The following is a 14,481-nucleotide window of genomic DNA, read 5'->3' on the forward strand; positions in this document are numbered from 1 at the left end:
TTATCCTGCATGCTTTGGGGCACCACAAAAATAACATTAGACTGATATTTGTTAGAACATTGTCCTGATTCTTCTCTCATCTGTGCTACACTAGAAGTAGGCAAATTCAAAGAGATGGATCCTTCTGCCATAACTAAAACACACCTCCCTGATACCTAGAAAAATTATAAAGAACCCCAAAAGCAATCTGTTCCTCCCCTCCTCCTACCTCCCTCCCACCCAAAAAAATTAAAACAGTTAAAGTCCCCTGGCATATGCACTATGTTTATGATACAACTTACAGAAGAAACCTGTTAGTTATGTCTGAAATTTCCAAACATTAGCCTTGGGAGGAAAATGATGCTTTACAACAGAGCTAATCTCCAAATAATTGTTGAACCAAATTCCTGTAGCAGCAAACCCTACATTTTATGCTATCACCTGGTGGCACTGTTATACAACCTGCTACATTTCTGTCTCCAGCACTCAGCTCTGGGAGTGCACATGGTGCTGCATTTACCCTGGGGTCACACAGCACCTGTGTGCTTCCTGGGGGAAGCATTGGGATGGAGGGAGCCAGCTGACCTAGACCCTGGGTTTTGTTTTGGACTGCAAAATATAGCTGGTCTCCCGAAACAGGCATTTGTTGGTTTGACTTTTGGGAAGAACACACATCTAAACTCCATCTCAAGGCTGGTGTTGGTATGGATAATGACAATTTTCATGTAAGTTTCATATTTCTGGTACTTCTTTCATAAGCAACACACTAGAAAGCTAACTGGAGACCTGGGAGGTTTCAGTGGGACAAATACCAGAGGAAAGCTGTTGTATTACTGCAAATGGTTTTAAGGGAACTTGTTCCACTGAGCAGATAAATATGAAGATCATGTAATATAATCCCCAGAAAATAAAAATAACTGCAAATATTAACAATCTGTCCAGTTGGTAGAAATAATATTTTTAACAAAATTTATTTTTTTAACAAAGATAGAATAATCTATTCATTGTGCTAAAAAAACCCAAACCAAACCAGCCAAGCCTGCATCTCCTGTCTTCCAGATAGTATCCTAATTTACAGGCAGCTGATGAACATTCAAAACTGAAACATCAGTTATGCTAATAAGCAACAGATATCTCTTCAGTGTATGTGGTTAGATACCACTATACATAATTTTGCATTCATACATATGATGTGTATTGGTTAGAAAAACACGATCCCACTGAAGTCTCTAACAACTAAAAATGAAATTATATTTAGGTTTTCCCCTCTATTTTTACATCCTATTCACATGTAAGACATCCTGACAGTAGGAGAGGGGCAAGTATAAATCTACAAGTCAGTGGGTACCTAAAGCATGCTAAATGTTCCCATGTTTTCCCCCTCACAAAACTATAAGTAAAGCAAAGTACTTATCAGTATATTAGAACTGAGATTTTTGTATTTTTCCTAATAAGGTACATAACCTAGAAATCCTCTTCCTGTCCTTTAAAATTAAGAAGTCTTAATACCATATGTGATTGATAGGAATGCTGTCAGCAAACAAAAGTCTGAGAAGGCTGATTTTGTTAACAGAACATTGGATTATGGCATGAGACTGGGCTTTTCTGATATTCTTATCACTTCTTGTGCTTTTATGAAGGGACTATTTTTGATAGCTCTGCTTCTCTTCATTACCTGGGCACCACTCTCATTTACTTGCACACCTAGCCTTGTGCTGCCCTCTTCTTGAATTCACTGACACTCAATTCTTCATATCCATCGTGCTGCCATTCCTTGTCCCCAACACCTTTACCCCTGCAATCAGGTACCTCTTTCTTTACCCAAGCAGAGTTTAATAATTCATGGTTTATTCATATGAATCATACATCCCTCAAACATATTTATTTCAGCCCTATGAAGGCATCTTTCAGCCTTTCTTTGCTAAGTAGACTGAAGTTGTAATAAAGAATTTTTGTTCCCTCTCAATGTAAGAAAGTTTCACTATTCATGTTAAAAAAATAAAATTATGTATCCTTTTTCCAAGTTGTCCCTAACTGCCATTTAGCACACTCTCCCCCTTGAAAAACACAAAAATTAAATCATTCCAAAGAACCTGTAGCATCTTGTTCTTAGCAGAGTAAAGAAAAATATTTGTTGCTCTGAATAAGAAATTCACCAACTATCTAAAAGAAAATGAAGTTATGCTTTTTCTGTCTCTGGTAGATAAAATAAAAAAATCAATTTGATGTGTATATGGCAGTAAAACAGTAAAGAGAGATGGGGCTTTTAAAAGACCATCAAATGCAGGAATCTCATTCAGTGAATACTGAGACACTGAGTTGAACCCAATCCACCTTTATTAATGGGGCTGATTGCAGAAAGTGTTTTCTGGCAGATTATTTAAAATCACATGTAACAATGACATGGTATTCCTATGACTATATTATTTCACTTGGATATATTCTCATTCAAACAGGCAATCCTTCAGAACCACCTTGTCAGGGAAAAATAAATTCTTCTCTCTTGAAAGAACCTGCTCTAGGGTTCAAGGTGAGTCTTTTACTCCTCAAATTATCTATATTTACTCTCATATTTTTTACTTGTGATGAGTTACAGTCCCACTAGTAACCCTAGCAGAGAAATGTGGTATTTAAGGAAGGCCAAACTGCTTGGGCTTGGTTTGTTTTCCAGCAAACACTGAAGAAGAAATGTTTTATATTTTACATTTGGTATACTATCTTCTTCTCTCTGACAGGTTTGTAATGCATGCGTTTAATATTGATTAAGAAAATCACAAGAAGTCAGTGCAGATTTAGATCAGTGTCAGATAACATGACAAAGCTGTTCTACTCTAACTAAAAATATCAAAATCATCTCAACTGTGCATAATGTAGTTGCAATCCCACAGGGATTTATCTTTTTCTACTGCAGCTGATTTGGGCCAAACCACTAGATGAATTTTTGTTAGCTGAGAGTCAGCGGTGGTGTCATTCAGCATTTTCTCAGGGTTCACACTGGTGATGGTTTCTCTCCAAGATCCTGGCAGATCTCAGTACTGATGCTAACTCCAGCAGATATATTGGGAAGTCTTGACCTGTGAACAATCAGTGTCTCATGTTTTATTAATATGAGAATTTATTTTTTTCAAAGAGAACATGTCATCTAGTTTGTAGATGGAATTTAAGCAAATTTCCACAAATCATCATTTTATTTCCTAGTACATTTATGTTTTAAAAAATAACTGTAGGGAGGAGGTATTTTCCCTGAGATTTATTCAGAGCAAGAACATCAGAAACTTGGCAAACTATCAGAGACTGTTAGTCTTTAATAAAACCTCAACACTGTTTTACATACAGGGAAAGGGAAAGGGAAAAACATAATTCAAGCTGTATATAGGTGACAAAAGCACCTAATTTCATACCTAAGTGGTCACACAGGTTCCTAAACAAATGTATAGCGAAAGTGCCTGAGAAACTGCAAGTGAACAACCCTTAGAACAGGTCACACTTGTCACATTTCCTCTGGCAGAGGAAAGAGGCTGTCATTCTATCTTCTACAAATTAAAAGAATAAAAGAATCTCTCAAGCATATTAATTAATGAGATTCATTGGAAACATAGCAGGCTGCTGCCACTATTTAGTTTTCATGAATGTATCTGGCCAATTAGTATCTAAATTTATAAAAAGAATTTTTTGTACATGTTGAATATTTTATGCTTGTGAAGTCTTTGCATACTGCTATGTGCATACTAATGCTTTGTAATTGTGGAATGTTCAGCAGTATAATAACTCCATGATAAAATCCAACTGTTTTTCCTGGTTCAAGATGAAAATCAGGGTTTAGTGACAACACTCCATTCCCATAATGTTTTTTACAGAAAGAAGCAAAACAACAAGGCAGTTTGTTAAAATCCAAAAGCACCTTCACAGCAAGCTGTCCTGGAGGTGGTCCTAACCCAGATCCATCTCCTGAAAATCACATCTCACTCTTGTTTATCTAGCAACATCTTTAATCAGCAATATTTATCTAGCAACATCTAGCAAAATAGTATGATAAATAATAAAAAAAAAAAGTACAGGAAAGGGTAAAAAATTCTTAAAAAGTAAGAAGAAATAAAATGACAGTTTGTTTGAAGTCATATCTTTGCATGCTGCAAGATATTTGCCCCTCAGGTTAAGGACCCAGAAATATTAGGCAATGGGCAAGGTCTGTTCTGGCACAGTATAAATGTCTTGAATTAGATCTTTGAATTGGATCATTCTCGCAGGAACACAATCTCCTTGAACAGGAGTGAGACAGTCCCACCCCATCAGCAGAGGCCACCTGGTGGTGGAGACTGAGGTGGGTCATGTCTCTCAGGATCAGCATCACTGCCCAGCTGGATTTGGTCACTTTACCCAGACTGACTTCCGTTTCAGTGTAGTTGTTTTACAATAAATAAAGTCAGATTTTGATCTCAGAGTCCATGCTCCCATATGTGCTGCGTGCAAGGATACTCAATGGCTTTATTCACTATCTCAGTGTTAGCTTCTAAGGGTCAGGAAGGCACTTTGCAAACTGAGGTTACCAGCAGTATTTGTGGTTTGATCCTTTCCATAATATCTTTTTCCACCCCCACACCCCTTGTCTCTGCAGGGTTTTTCTATGGATTTAAAGAAAGTTTAAGGGAACAAGTAAAACATATATGAGGACATTTGACACCATCAATAAAGTTCAGTTTCTGATTAATGTCCCAAAATCATAGTTTTCATGATATATATAAGAGAATTGAAACAATCCCTGAAACAGAAATATCACACACTTGCCTTGGGCCAAGAGATCTTCCATGATATTTTAAGAACTTTTAAACATTCTTTTTTTTTTTTTTTTTCTGAGAGTGGAGAATCAGAAAAATTCAGCTACCTTAAACTATTTATTAATAATAATAATTTAATTTTATTTTATTTTAACTATAAAATAGAACAAATTTTTATAATCAATTTTAGTGCATTTTTTAGCTATATAGAATAATCAAGAAGTCTGAAAACATTGCATTTGATTTTAGAATGAATAAATTATGAATAATCACACCAGGTGCTTTGGTATGCTACAATTCCCTTTACTTATAGAAGACAGAATTGTTGGGTCTTAAAAACCTCTAGAGACTGTACAACCTCTTTGTACATTCTCATGCATTGGGAAAAAAAATTCCTTATATTAAGTCCAAACCTCTTATATTTCAGTCTCTGGGCTGATTGTGTGTTGTTGTTCTGCCTTGCACCAGTGCAAAGAGCAGACTACAGATGTCCCATGGGCAGCCTCCTTGCAGACAGGCTGCTGTAAGGTGTCCCTCAACATGTCCCTTCTCCAGCTCCCCCAGCAGTTCCTCACAGGGCCCCTGATGGTCTTGGCTGCTGCCTTCAGAGTTTTCTCCAGCCTTGAAGGAGTCCAACCACCTAGGCCATGGTGCCCCATCGTGGACATGGGGCTGCTCTGGAAGACAATGACCATTAGAAGTGAAGCTGAACAGCCTATGGAACAGCCCTGGAAAATCCTTCTTGCCCTTTCTATAAAGGGATCTATAGAATTTGCCTTTTCCAAGACATCATGGGCCTTCCATGATCCCCATAACCTTCCAATGATGAGAGCCTCACAATGACCTCAGCAGTTCCTTCAGCATCCTTACTATGTATTCCAAAGAGTCCCAGGAACTCCTACAGATCAAGATTTTTCTCAAAATCACTGACTTAGCTCTTTTCCACTTCCAGTAATAATTGTTCTCCCAGAACTATGTCTCCAGATTCAAAAGCCTCAGTCTTATCTGCCTCTGCTATCACTAAATCACCCAGCTATTTCAGCACTGAGTCACTACTTTCCTTCTTTGTTCTTGCACTGCTAAGAGGAAGACTTTGCTATTTCCCAGTACTCAAAAGACTGGGAAATGTCTTAAAGCACATTATGTTAGAAATCATGTCCTTTCTTTTCAGCCATTTTTCTCTTCTACAGAAAACCTCCAATGTGAGAGACTGAGGGTGATGCAACCTCTATCAGCTGAGAGCTCATGGGTCAGATAAGGTTTTTTCTTTCCCCTAGAGATTCAAATTTTAATATCCCAAGAGTACACATGATTAGCTGATCTTGCAAGCTGGGTAGCTTGCCTACAGAACTATAAAATATTTCATCTTTATCCTGATGTAAAGCAAAAAAATTAGAAAATCCTGAAATATTTCTTGCCCAAAGTGACTCAGCAGATGATATGATAGCATTCTATATGATTAAAACCAAAACCAGATGCTAAGAAAAGGGAAATACTGAGATGAAAGGACATTAATGAGCATCACTTTTCTGGTGGATGCTGTCTCTATAGCTCAGAACTCATTTATATTCAAAGGATATGCAGAGTATCTGTAAAGGACAAAAGAAGGATACAACATTAAAAACTGGCTTGTAATGGCTCCAAGTTTGAAATACTAAAAAAGAGAAAAACAAAGACATGAATATATGTTTGCTTGCTCATCCAGAGTAGCTATGTGGTCTGAATCACTAATAAAAATCTTCAGAAAGGTTGAATGAGTAAGAATTTTGCATAGTTACTGTTGCTATGAGAGACACTTTCCTTATTATCCACACATTCCACAAATTATTTCCCTTTCCTTATCACTCACAAACAGGTAATGAGGTGCTAGGGAAATGGTATCCTTCTCTAAAAGTTTCTGAAATAATATTTCAAAGAAGGTAGTCAGAATGATGCCTCTCAGAAAGTACCAAGTGCTCAATAAAAAAATGATAAGCAGAGTGAATGGGACAGAGTTAAACTCTGCAATGTGTCTGATCAGCATCTGGATCCTCTGAGATAGAGCTGGCAGCTCCATCTCCCATCTGTTCTTCCCTAAAAGGGAGAAGATGCAGCTGAAACTTGCAGCACCTACTGCATCAAACTCCACCACTTACCTAACTTTCAATTATTCAGAAGAGTAGAAGCAAATATATTCAATGGCCAAATGATAAGAACACTTTTTGGAAAGAAAGTGAAGTATTCTGCAGGAAAACATCTCTGCAGTAAATACACCAAATATCAGATAATGTCTTCTACAAAGAATAATGTCTTTCTAGAGCATCCCAAACAAAATCTTGCAGAGCAGGAAAGGATTTACACACTGGAAACAAGAGTACCACAAGTCACCACGTCTGTCTTGCAAACAAGTTTTATGTTTATTTAAGAGAAGGTAGGAGTCAACCCTCTAACTCTGTTTTTAAACAGTGACTACAATAGTGAGTAGTCCCATGAGGTAAACTCCATAAAACTCTCAGCTTGGTCGTAAATAAGTTTATATTTTCAGGTGGATCAATTTTTGCCTTTTCCAGTTTTGAGTCCAGTAGCAGATTCACTGTAATGTCTGACAGCAGCTCCAATAGTTCAACCAGGGTGAGAAATCTGAGATATGAAATCACCATTTGAACTGATGTTAATATCACACATTAATTTTTATATTAGCAGATTCTGTGACACCATATAAATTTAGTAATAAATGTGTATGAATACACATTTAAACAGATAGTTCTGACATATTTTAGAGCAATATTTTTATGGAAGCAAGCTGGAATGTATGCAAACAGAAAGAAAATTAATCTACTGCATATCTAAACAACATGATATTTATTTATGTCTCCAAATAATTGTAAGAGTCATGGCTTAAACGGACTCACTGGAAAGCATAGAGCAAAAAGATTAGGTATAATTGTATCTACTAAATAGTAGCTGATCACTTTCCATTTAGTTCTTCCTTTCATAAGAAGAAGAATGGATTTATTAATCACTTAAAAGAAACATTATGTTTTAGGTTTCCCCATAAAATCATCTCTATTATATTCTCACTTTATAAGCACTCTTTTATACTGCTTTGTGCGTTAGCAATAATTCATGCAACCAGTTATAACTTTCATTTCTATGCATTAAATTCTTTGGCATGTCCATCTTCTTTTCACAATACATTTAGAAGTACTAAATTATTAGTAATGCCTTGGGGGTGCTGGCTGACAAGGAGCTCAAGGTGCCCCAGCAATGTGCACTCGCAGCCCAGAAAGCCAAATGTATCCTGAGCCTCATCGCAAGCAGCGTGGCCAGAAGGTCAAGAAAGGTGATTCTGTCACTCCACTCTGTGAGACTCTCCCTTGAATTGTGCTCCCAGCTCTGGGACCTGCTGCAGCGAGTCCAGAGGAGAGACACCAAAAGGATGACAAGGCTGGAGCACCTCTCCTATGGAGACAAGATGGGAGAGTTGGGGTTGTTCAGCCTGGACAAGAAAAGGCTCGAGGGAAATCTTACAGCAACTTCCCAGTGCCTGAAGGGAGACTAAAGAGTGATGGAGAGGGAGGGACTTTCTGGCATGGGCATGTAAAGATAGGACAAGGCTAAAAGAGGCTTGGTTTAGATACCAGAGCGAATTGTTTACTGTGAGGTTGGTGAGGCATTGGCACAGATTACCCAGAGAAGGTGTGGACTCACCCCTGGAAGTATTCAAGGCCAGGCTGGATGGGGCTTTTAGAAACCTGGTCTAAAATGTCTCTGCCCATGGCAAGGGAGTTGGATGACTCCTAGTTGGATGACTAGATCCAACTAGGAGTCTAACTAGTTTAAGGTCCCTTTCAACCCAAACCATTCTGTGATTCTATGACTAAACTAATCTCAGCTAAATTTAAAGCAACTATCTACTGAAACTTTGTTTCTTACAATCTTCCTAAACAAGATTAGGAACCGGCATGACAATCAGTCTTTTCCCAGTTATCACTTTGCTATTAGCTACTAGACAATTGTTTTGGAAACTTAGTCAATTAATATGTATTTATTCAGACTTGCTTATCCCAAAAGCTTCATTTCTCTTCCACACTAATTTTATATTAGGTAATTCAGAGTACTAATACAGCAAGGTCAAGGTAGCAGAAAATATTTTCTCTGTTAAGAATTCTACTGACCTCATTTGCAAGAGAGTATGAAGGAGGAAAGGACTTGTTTCTTTTTTTCTTTTTCTTTTTTTTTTAACAAGTGGAATATGAATTTTTTTTTTTTTTTTAAAGTGGCCTACTGTAGGGAAGGGAACTTTGGCAATTTTTTTAGTATTTCCCAAGTGTCCTCATGCTGCATATTATGTACACATATACATACTTGAGCATTCTGTCAAAACTACTAAGCGTGTGTAGTTGCAGCAGCAACACCTTCCACTGATGACAGAGATTGTACCAACAAAAGATGTCTCCAGAGGCAGCTGACAGTCATACTCTAAATTAAATGCTCTTCTGCTAGCAAGAGCCTGAACAGCAACATTTGCATTAAGGCTTTTACTAAAAGATATAATGAAAAAATTAAAAAATAAAAATAAAAAAATATACTGCATTCCTCATCTCCCCACCAATACTGTACTATAAAATTTTCTAGTATGAATGTTGTCCTTTTTCAAAAATTCTTTTGCCTGATCAAGAAAATACTTTTATGCAACCTTCTTATTTTTATATAATGTATTTATTATATACCAGTGCTACAGTTTTATTTTAATGGCACCTAGAACAAAAGAAGGCCTTTTACATCTACAAAACCAGGGTTATTAAGTGGGCAATCCACTAGCTATGTCCTCTTAGAGGTATCTAAGCACTAAACATCAGGCTTGCCCAGCAGGGTACACAAATGCAACATCACTATAGGCTATATATCACTATATTCAAATGCACATCTCTACAGGGTAACATGAACTACTTTATTCACCTTAATAAATTGCTGAAAGTAAATCCTGAGGTATCATACCACGAAGTATAGTCCTACAACCCTTCAGCTGGGTCCTACAAACAACATAGCTGTGATGCAGCCGCCTAAGAATGCCTGCAGTTCTTTTAGCTGGACAGGGCATTAAGCTGATACATCCTTACTGCTCTGAATGCAGGTTACCCATATCATGTTCCATTGTTTAATATTCCAGTCCCTTTTCCAGAGTGCTGAAGACACAGGCACCTTCCTTTTCTCTTTTGGAGTTGCTCAACAAAAACTACTTCAGAAATAAGTGGCCTGAATTTTTAAGTGCCTGAAGCATCTAAAAATTCTAATTTTAGGCTTTTATTTTTAAGTGTCTTGGGTGCTGTTTCAAGAGTTCTCCAAAAAACTTCATCCAACCCACCATGCAGACTGTTTTTCCTACACTCATCTTATTAATCTAGAAGTTCCCACTCAATTTCTTCACACCAGTTCAGCACTGAAGGTGCTGGAGCCTTCTTGCCTGCTGAGCCTGCCATATGGAAGAGCTATTTATCCCACTCACTGACTCTCCATTTTTTATTTCATTTCAACCAAGCACACAACTTGTTCCCCATTGCCTATTCCTATCAGTTCTTCTCTTTCTTACCTACTTTTCCCCCCATTTTTAAAAAGTGCAACTAGACTCACTCAGTTTGGAAAGCACCTGAAGTGCAGTCTGTGGGAAAGATGAAATGCAAAATAAGTAACTTGTTTTTAGCTGTCTAAAGTAGGAGCAGTGCTGATGAAATTTTAAAATCTCTTGGAATTCCTCATTACTCAATCAGTTTTGGAAGGTCTGGGTAAATCTGTGTGCACATAAGGTGGCACAGAAAAAATTAAAAATATTCTGATGCTAGAGAACCTTTAGAAACACACCCTCAGACAATTGCCTGTGTCTACTCACAGTAGCTGCAAGCATACACAAGCTGCTAAAATTTCTTCTGCAAAGCATATGTGTGCAAGGTAAATGCTCACATCTCTGGATCTGCAAAGCAGAGTGTGATTTATAGAGGGATCTCTAAAGTGCTTCCTGCATAGCCAAATTAAAAAAAACCCAACATATTTTTAAAACAATTGTTTTTTAACACTTCCCATGAGTTGAGAAAGTAAAACTGGTTACACATTTCTCACACATAATTGTAAGTTGCATGGCTATTTGATAAAATGCGCAGATCTTAACAAATCCAGCCAGGCCCTGAAGTAAGTTTTAATTTAATAGGCAATGTGATGCTGACAGTTCCATTTTAAAGCACAAACTGTCTATATGCATGTCTAAACATAGATATGATACTTTTTTTATGTATTTGAACTCAGCTGTCATTTCTACAAAGTACTTTACACATCATGATAATTACTTAAAATAAATTCTTAAGGAGCAAGAGAGTAACACGAAACACATTTGGCACTTGTTAGCTCAAGCTCAGTTACTCACTGCCATGAACACTGTCATTTGCCAATTTTTTCTGAGGTTAATGTAACAAAATTCTAATTTTAAAATAAAACAAAAAAGTCAGCTGAGATCATTAATTTTCTAACATATTTTCGTAATCCATTTAATTGATCTTAAGCATAGGTTTCTTTTAGTAGAACAACATGAAAACAAGGGCAAAACAAGGTAAACCTCTGTGTAGTTGTATTAAGCCAGCAACAGATCCAACATGCTTGTTTATGCTATGTAACAGCCAATCATATACAAAACATCACAGAAGTCTGGGTTTTGTTTTCTAGAGTATGGGTCTGTTGTGTCAGTGTGTGACAATGTGTGTGTCACATGAGTCCATGAGTGCATTCATCCTCAGAAAGTAACAAATTATTTTATTAGATTTTAACTATTAGAAAACATTTTTGAGTCAAGTCACAGAAAAATTCTTTCTCTTTAAGAGGATGATATAGGTCATAAATTAACATATACTCTAAGAAGATAATTATTCTTTCAGGTTACCAGAGCCATAGACTCAATACTGGAACAACTCAGTCAGTACAGTAAACGTGTTCATCTGGTATCAGTACTGTGCTGTCCAAGATTAAACCATTCATTTTCACAGGCATCAGGAACGTGTGCCATCAAACATTTGAGAAGATACAGAGCAACTCTCGTCTCTAATTTGCCTGTCAGCAAAAGTCAAACATAATGCACTATGCAGAAGTACTGGCTCTAGCAACTTAGTCTTTGTGATTCAGACAAGTCACATAGACAAGGTTGTGCGTATAAGAACAGAAAATCAACACCTCTCCCACACTGGGTCAGTCCAGATGGCTCTGGACTCTCCCAATACTCTGTACAAGGATAAGGGAAGATGACATTTGGAAAAAACACGCAAGTTTGGCCACTTTCTGTGGTCTGTTCCCCTCATGCTTCCCTAGGGTCTACAACTGCTGTTCACTAACATCAGCATCTGTTTATGGGCAAGTTGCCCAGGACTGCTGTTGTCTATGGACACATTGTCCATGCTCCAGCACGACAGGCAGAGAGGCAGTGGAGTATCCACCCCTGGAGACTGTCAAAACTCAGCAAGACAAAGCCTTGGCTGTTCTGTCTGGAGTTGGCTGAGGTCCTGCTTTAAATGGTCACCAGACTATACAACCTTCAGAGGCCTTTTTCAATCAACAAGTCTGTCAAGTAAGTGCTGCACAATATCCAAACAAATTATTCAAATGTATGAACAACATTCTGTTACTCTGGCATAGAGGTTACATCCTGAGAAAGTAGTGCTCAGACCTTGTGATCACTCAAAGCACACACAGATTGGAGTTCACATAAAGATTGTGTAAAGAGTCCCAAAAGAAGCTGCTGTGAGTCAAATTTAACAAGTAGATAAACAAAAACCTTCATCTGCAGCTCCATGTGCAGACTGTGTTTTGGGTGCACACAGAAGAACATTCAACTATGGTCAAATTGGCAATAGTATGTTTTAATACTGAATTAGATTTAGAACTCATTTTGATGATGTGGTAGATTTCTACTGTCATTATCACTCTTACGAAACCCACCCCACATTCCAAATCCTGCTTCATGTATAAAGCAATCTTGGCTTATCTTTGGTATTCCTCTAAGATCATTTGGAGAGAATAGGAGGAAAAAAACACCATAGAGCAAAATTTTTGGGCATCAAAATTTGCAAACACATACAGTCACTCATCACTTTAGACACAGAATTCATTATTAAAATGAGCAGATTGCTAATGAAGTTTCCTTCTTTAAAAGCAATATAACTTACAGTGACAGCAGTTTCAAGGGATCAGACATAACACAATGAAAGATGTCTAAGGAAACACATTTTTCTTTATCCTTTAGGCAAGTAAAAGACATGTAAATAGTTCCCTTGGAGCAGAAGAAATGATCACATTATACTGCAACAATTCAACAGCTCACAAACTATTGCCAAGCAATAGGACAAGTGGCAATGGGCAGAAATTTATGCACAGAAAGTTAGTTCCACCTGAACCTGAGGAAGAACTTCTTTACTGTGCAGGTGACTGTGCATGGGTTGAACAGATTGCCCAGAGAGGTTGTGGAGTCTTCCTCACTGGAGATATTCAAGAGCCATCTGGACACAACCCTGTGCCATGTGCTCTGGGATGAGCCTGCTTGAGCAGGGAGATCACACCAGGATCAGACCACTGTGGTCCCATCCAATCCTTACAAAAGAAGTCAAGCACAATCTCAAAATTATGCATGGGGAAGCAGGCTGCAAAACACGTTCCAGGGTGCCTGAGATGGTTTTGTAAGAGTCATGGAGACGGTGACATCCCAGATGAAGATCCAGAAAACCAACATATTCAGAGAAAGACATTGATAAGGCCCCTAAATAATTCTTCACACTCAGTATGCCTCCTCCCTCTCCAAACTGGAAATCCTTTCTAAGCAGGAACCTCCTAAACAATCCCTGCGGAAATTCCAACGCAATCCATTGTAAGAATTACACTTTTCCTAAAGCGTTCCTGTCAAAATTGTTTTTATGCTTTCTTCAATACTTCTTATGGAGTATATAAAAAAAAAAAAAAATTCAGGTGAATAAAGCAGGTTAATTCTTTAGAGCAATTTGACATCAGCATTAAGATATGATAACTTATTGCTCACTGTGAGCATTTTTCAACTTACTAGCCAGCCTCAATTAAGCAAAAGAAATAAACCACCAATAAGCAGCCAGACCCTGCTTTTGTAACAGGTGTATTTGATTTTTTTCTGTGAATGAGAGCTTACCAATGGTGTAATATCTCTTCAAATCGCTCCTCCGCGGGTTGCGCCGTTGGGTGTTTGTGGTGTTGTCCTGCTCCTCCTCGGAAGCCGCTGTCTGAGTGGCAGGTAAAGGTTTGCTGGGCTGGGGTGTCTGAGCTTCAGCTGCCACTGGGTTGCATCCTGGCCCACTAATATCCACTGACTGGGACTTTTTCTTTAATCTAAAGGCAATTTAAGACAGTAAAGTATTACTAATCATCATTCTATAGCTTGATTATGTGTAGAATAACTGTGACATTCTACTGTTCATTGTACAATAATTCGTGCAAGTCACAGCCGAACATGGATCAGCAGTGATAAATTGGGCCCTGCATTAATTTCCCCTTTCAGAGTGTACTAAATCAGTTACATCTCCCATGTAGCTGCAAATAGTAAACTGCCCTCAGATCAGCCTGCAGAGCTGCTTGAAGGACCAGTCCCTAATCTATTTCCAAGCTGAGCTGCCCACCATTACCCTATCATTCAGCTGCTTGGCTTAAGTTTCCACAGATGAGGGGAGTACAAAGAAATTAACTAATTTGC

General features: G+C 37.9%; 1 protein-coding gene across 19 annotated transcripts in view; it reads right to left on the reverse strand.

Annotated features, from left to right (window-relative positions):
• The window catches only part of OXR1 (oxidation resistance 1), a 258,539-nt gene that overhangs the window by 116,172 nt on the left and 127,886 nt on the right, over nt 1–14,481 (reverse strand). For all 19 annotated transcript variants that reach the window (XM_086880659.1, XM_086880635.1, XM_086880646.1 and 16 more), the window contains one exon: nt 13,924–14,120. In XM_086880659.1, the coding sequence (XP_086736785.1) occupies nt 13,924–14,120 (197 nt within the window). The remainder of the gene's footprint in view (nt 1–13,923; nt 14,121–14,481) is intronic.

This window comes from Cyanistes caeruleus, chromosome 1 (assembly GCF_971803275.1).
Source record: "Cyanistes caeruleus chromosome 1, bCyaCae1.hap1.1, whole genome shotgun sequence".
Lineage (NCBI taxonomy): Eukaryota > Metazoa > Chordata > Aves > Passeriformes > Paridae > Cyanistes > Cyanistes caeruleus.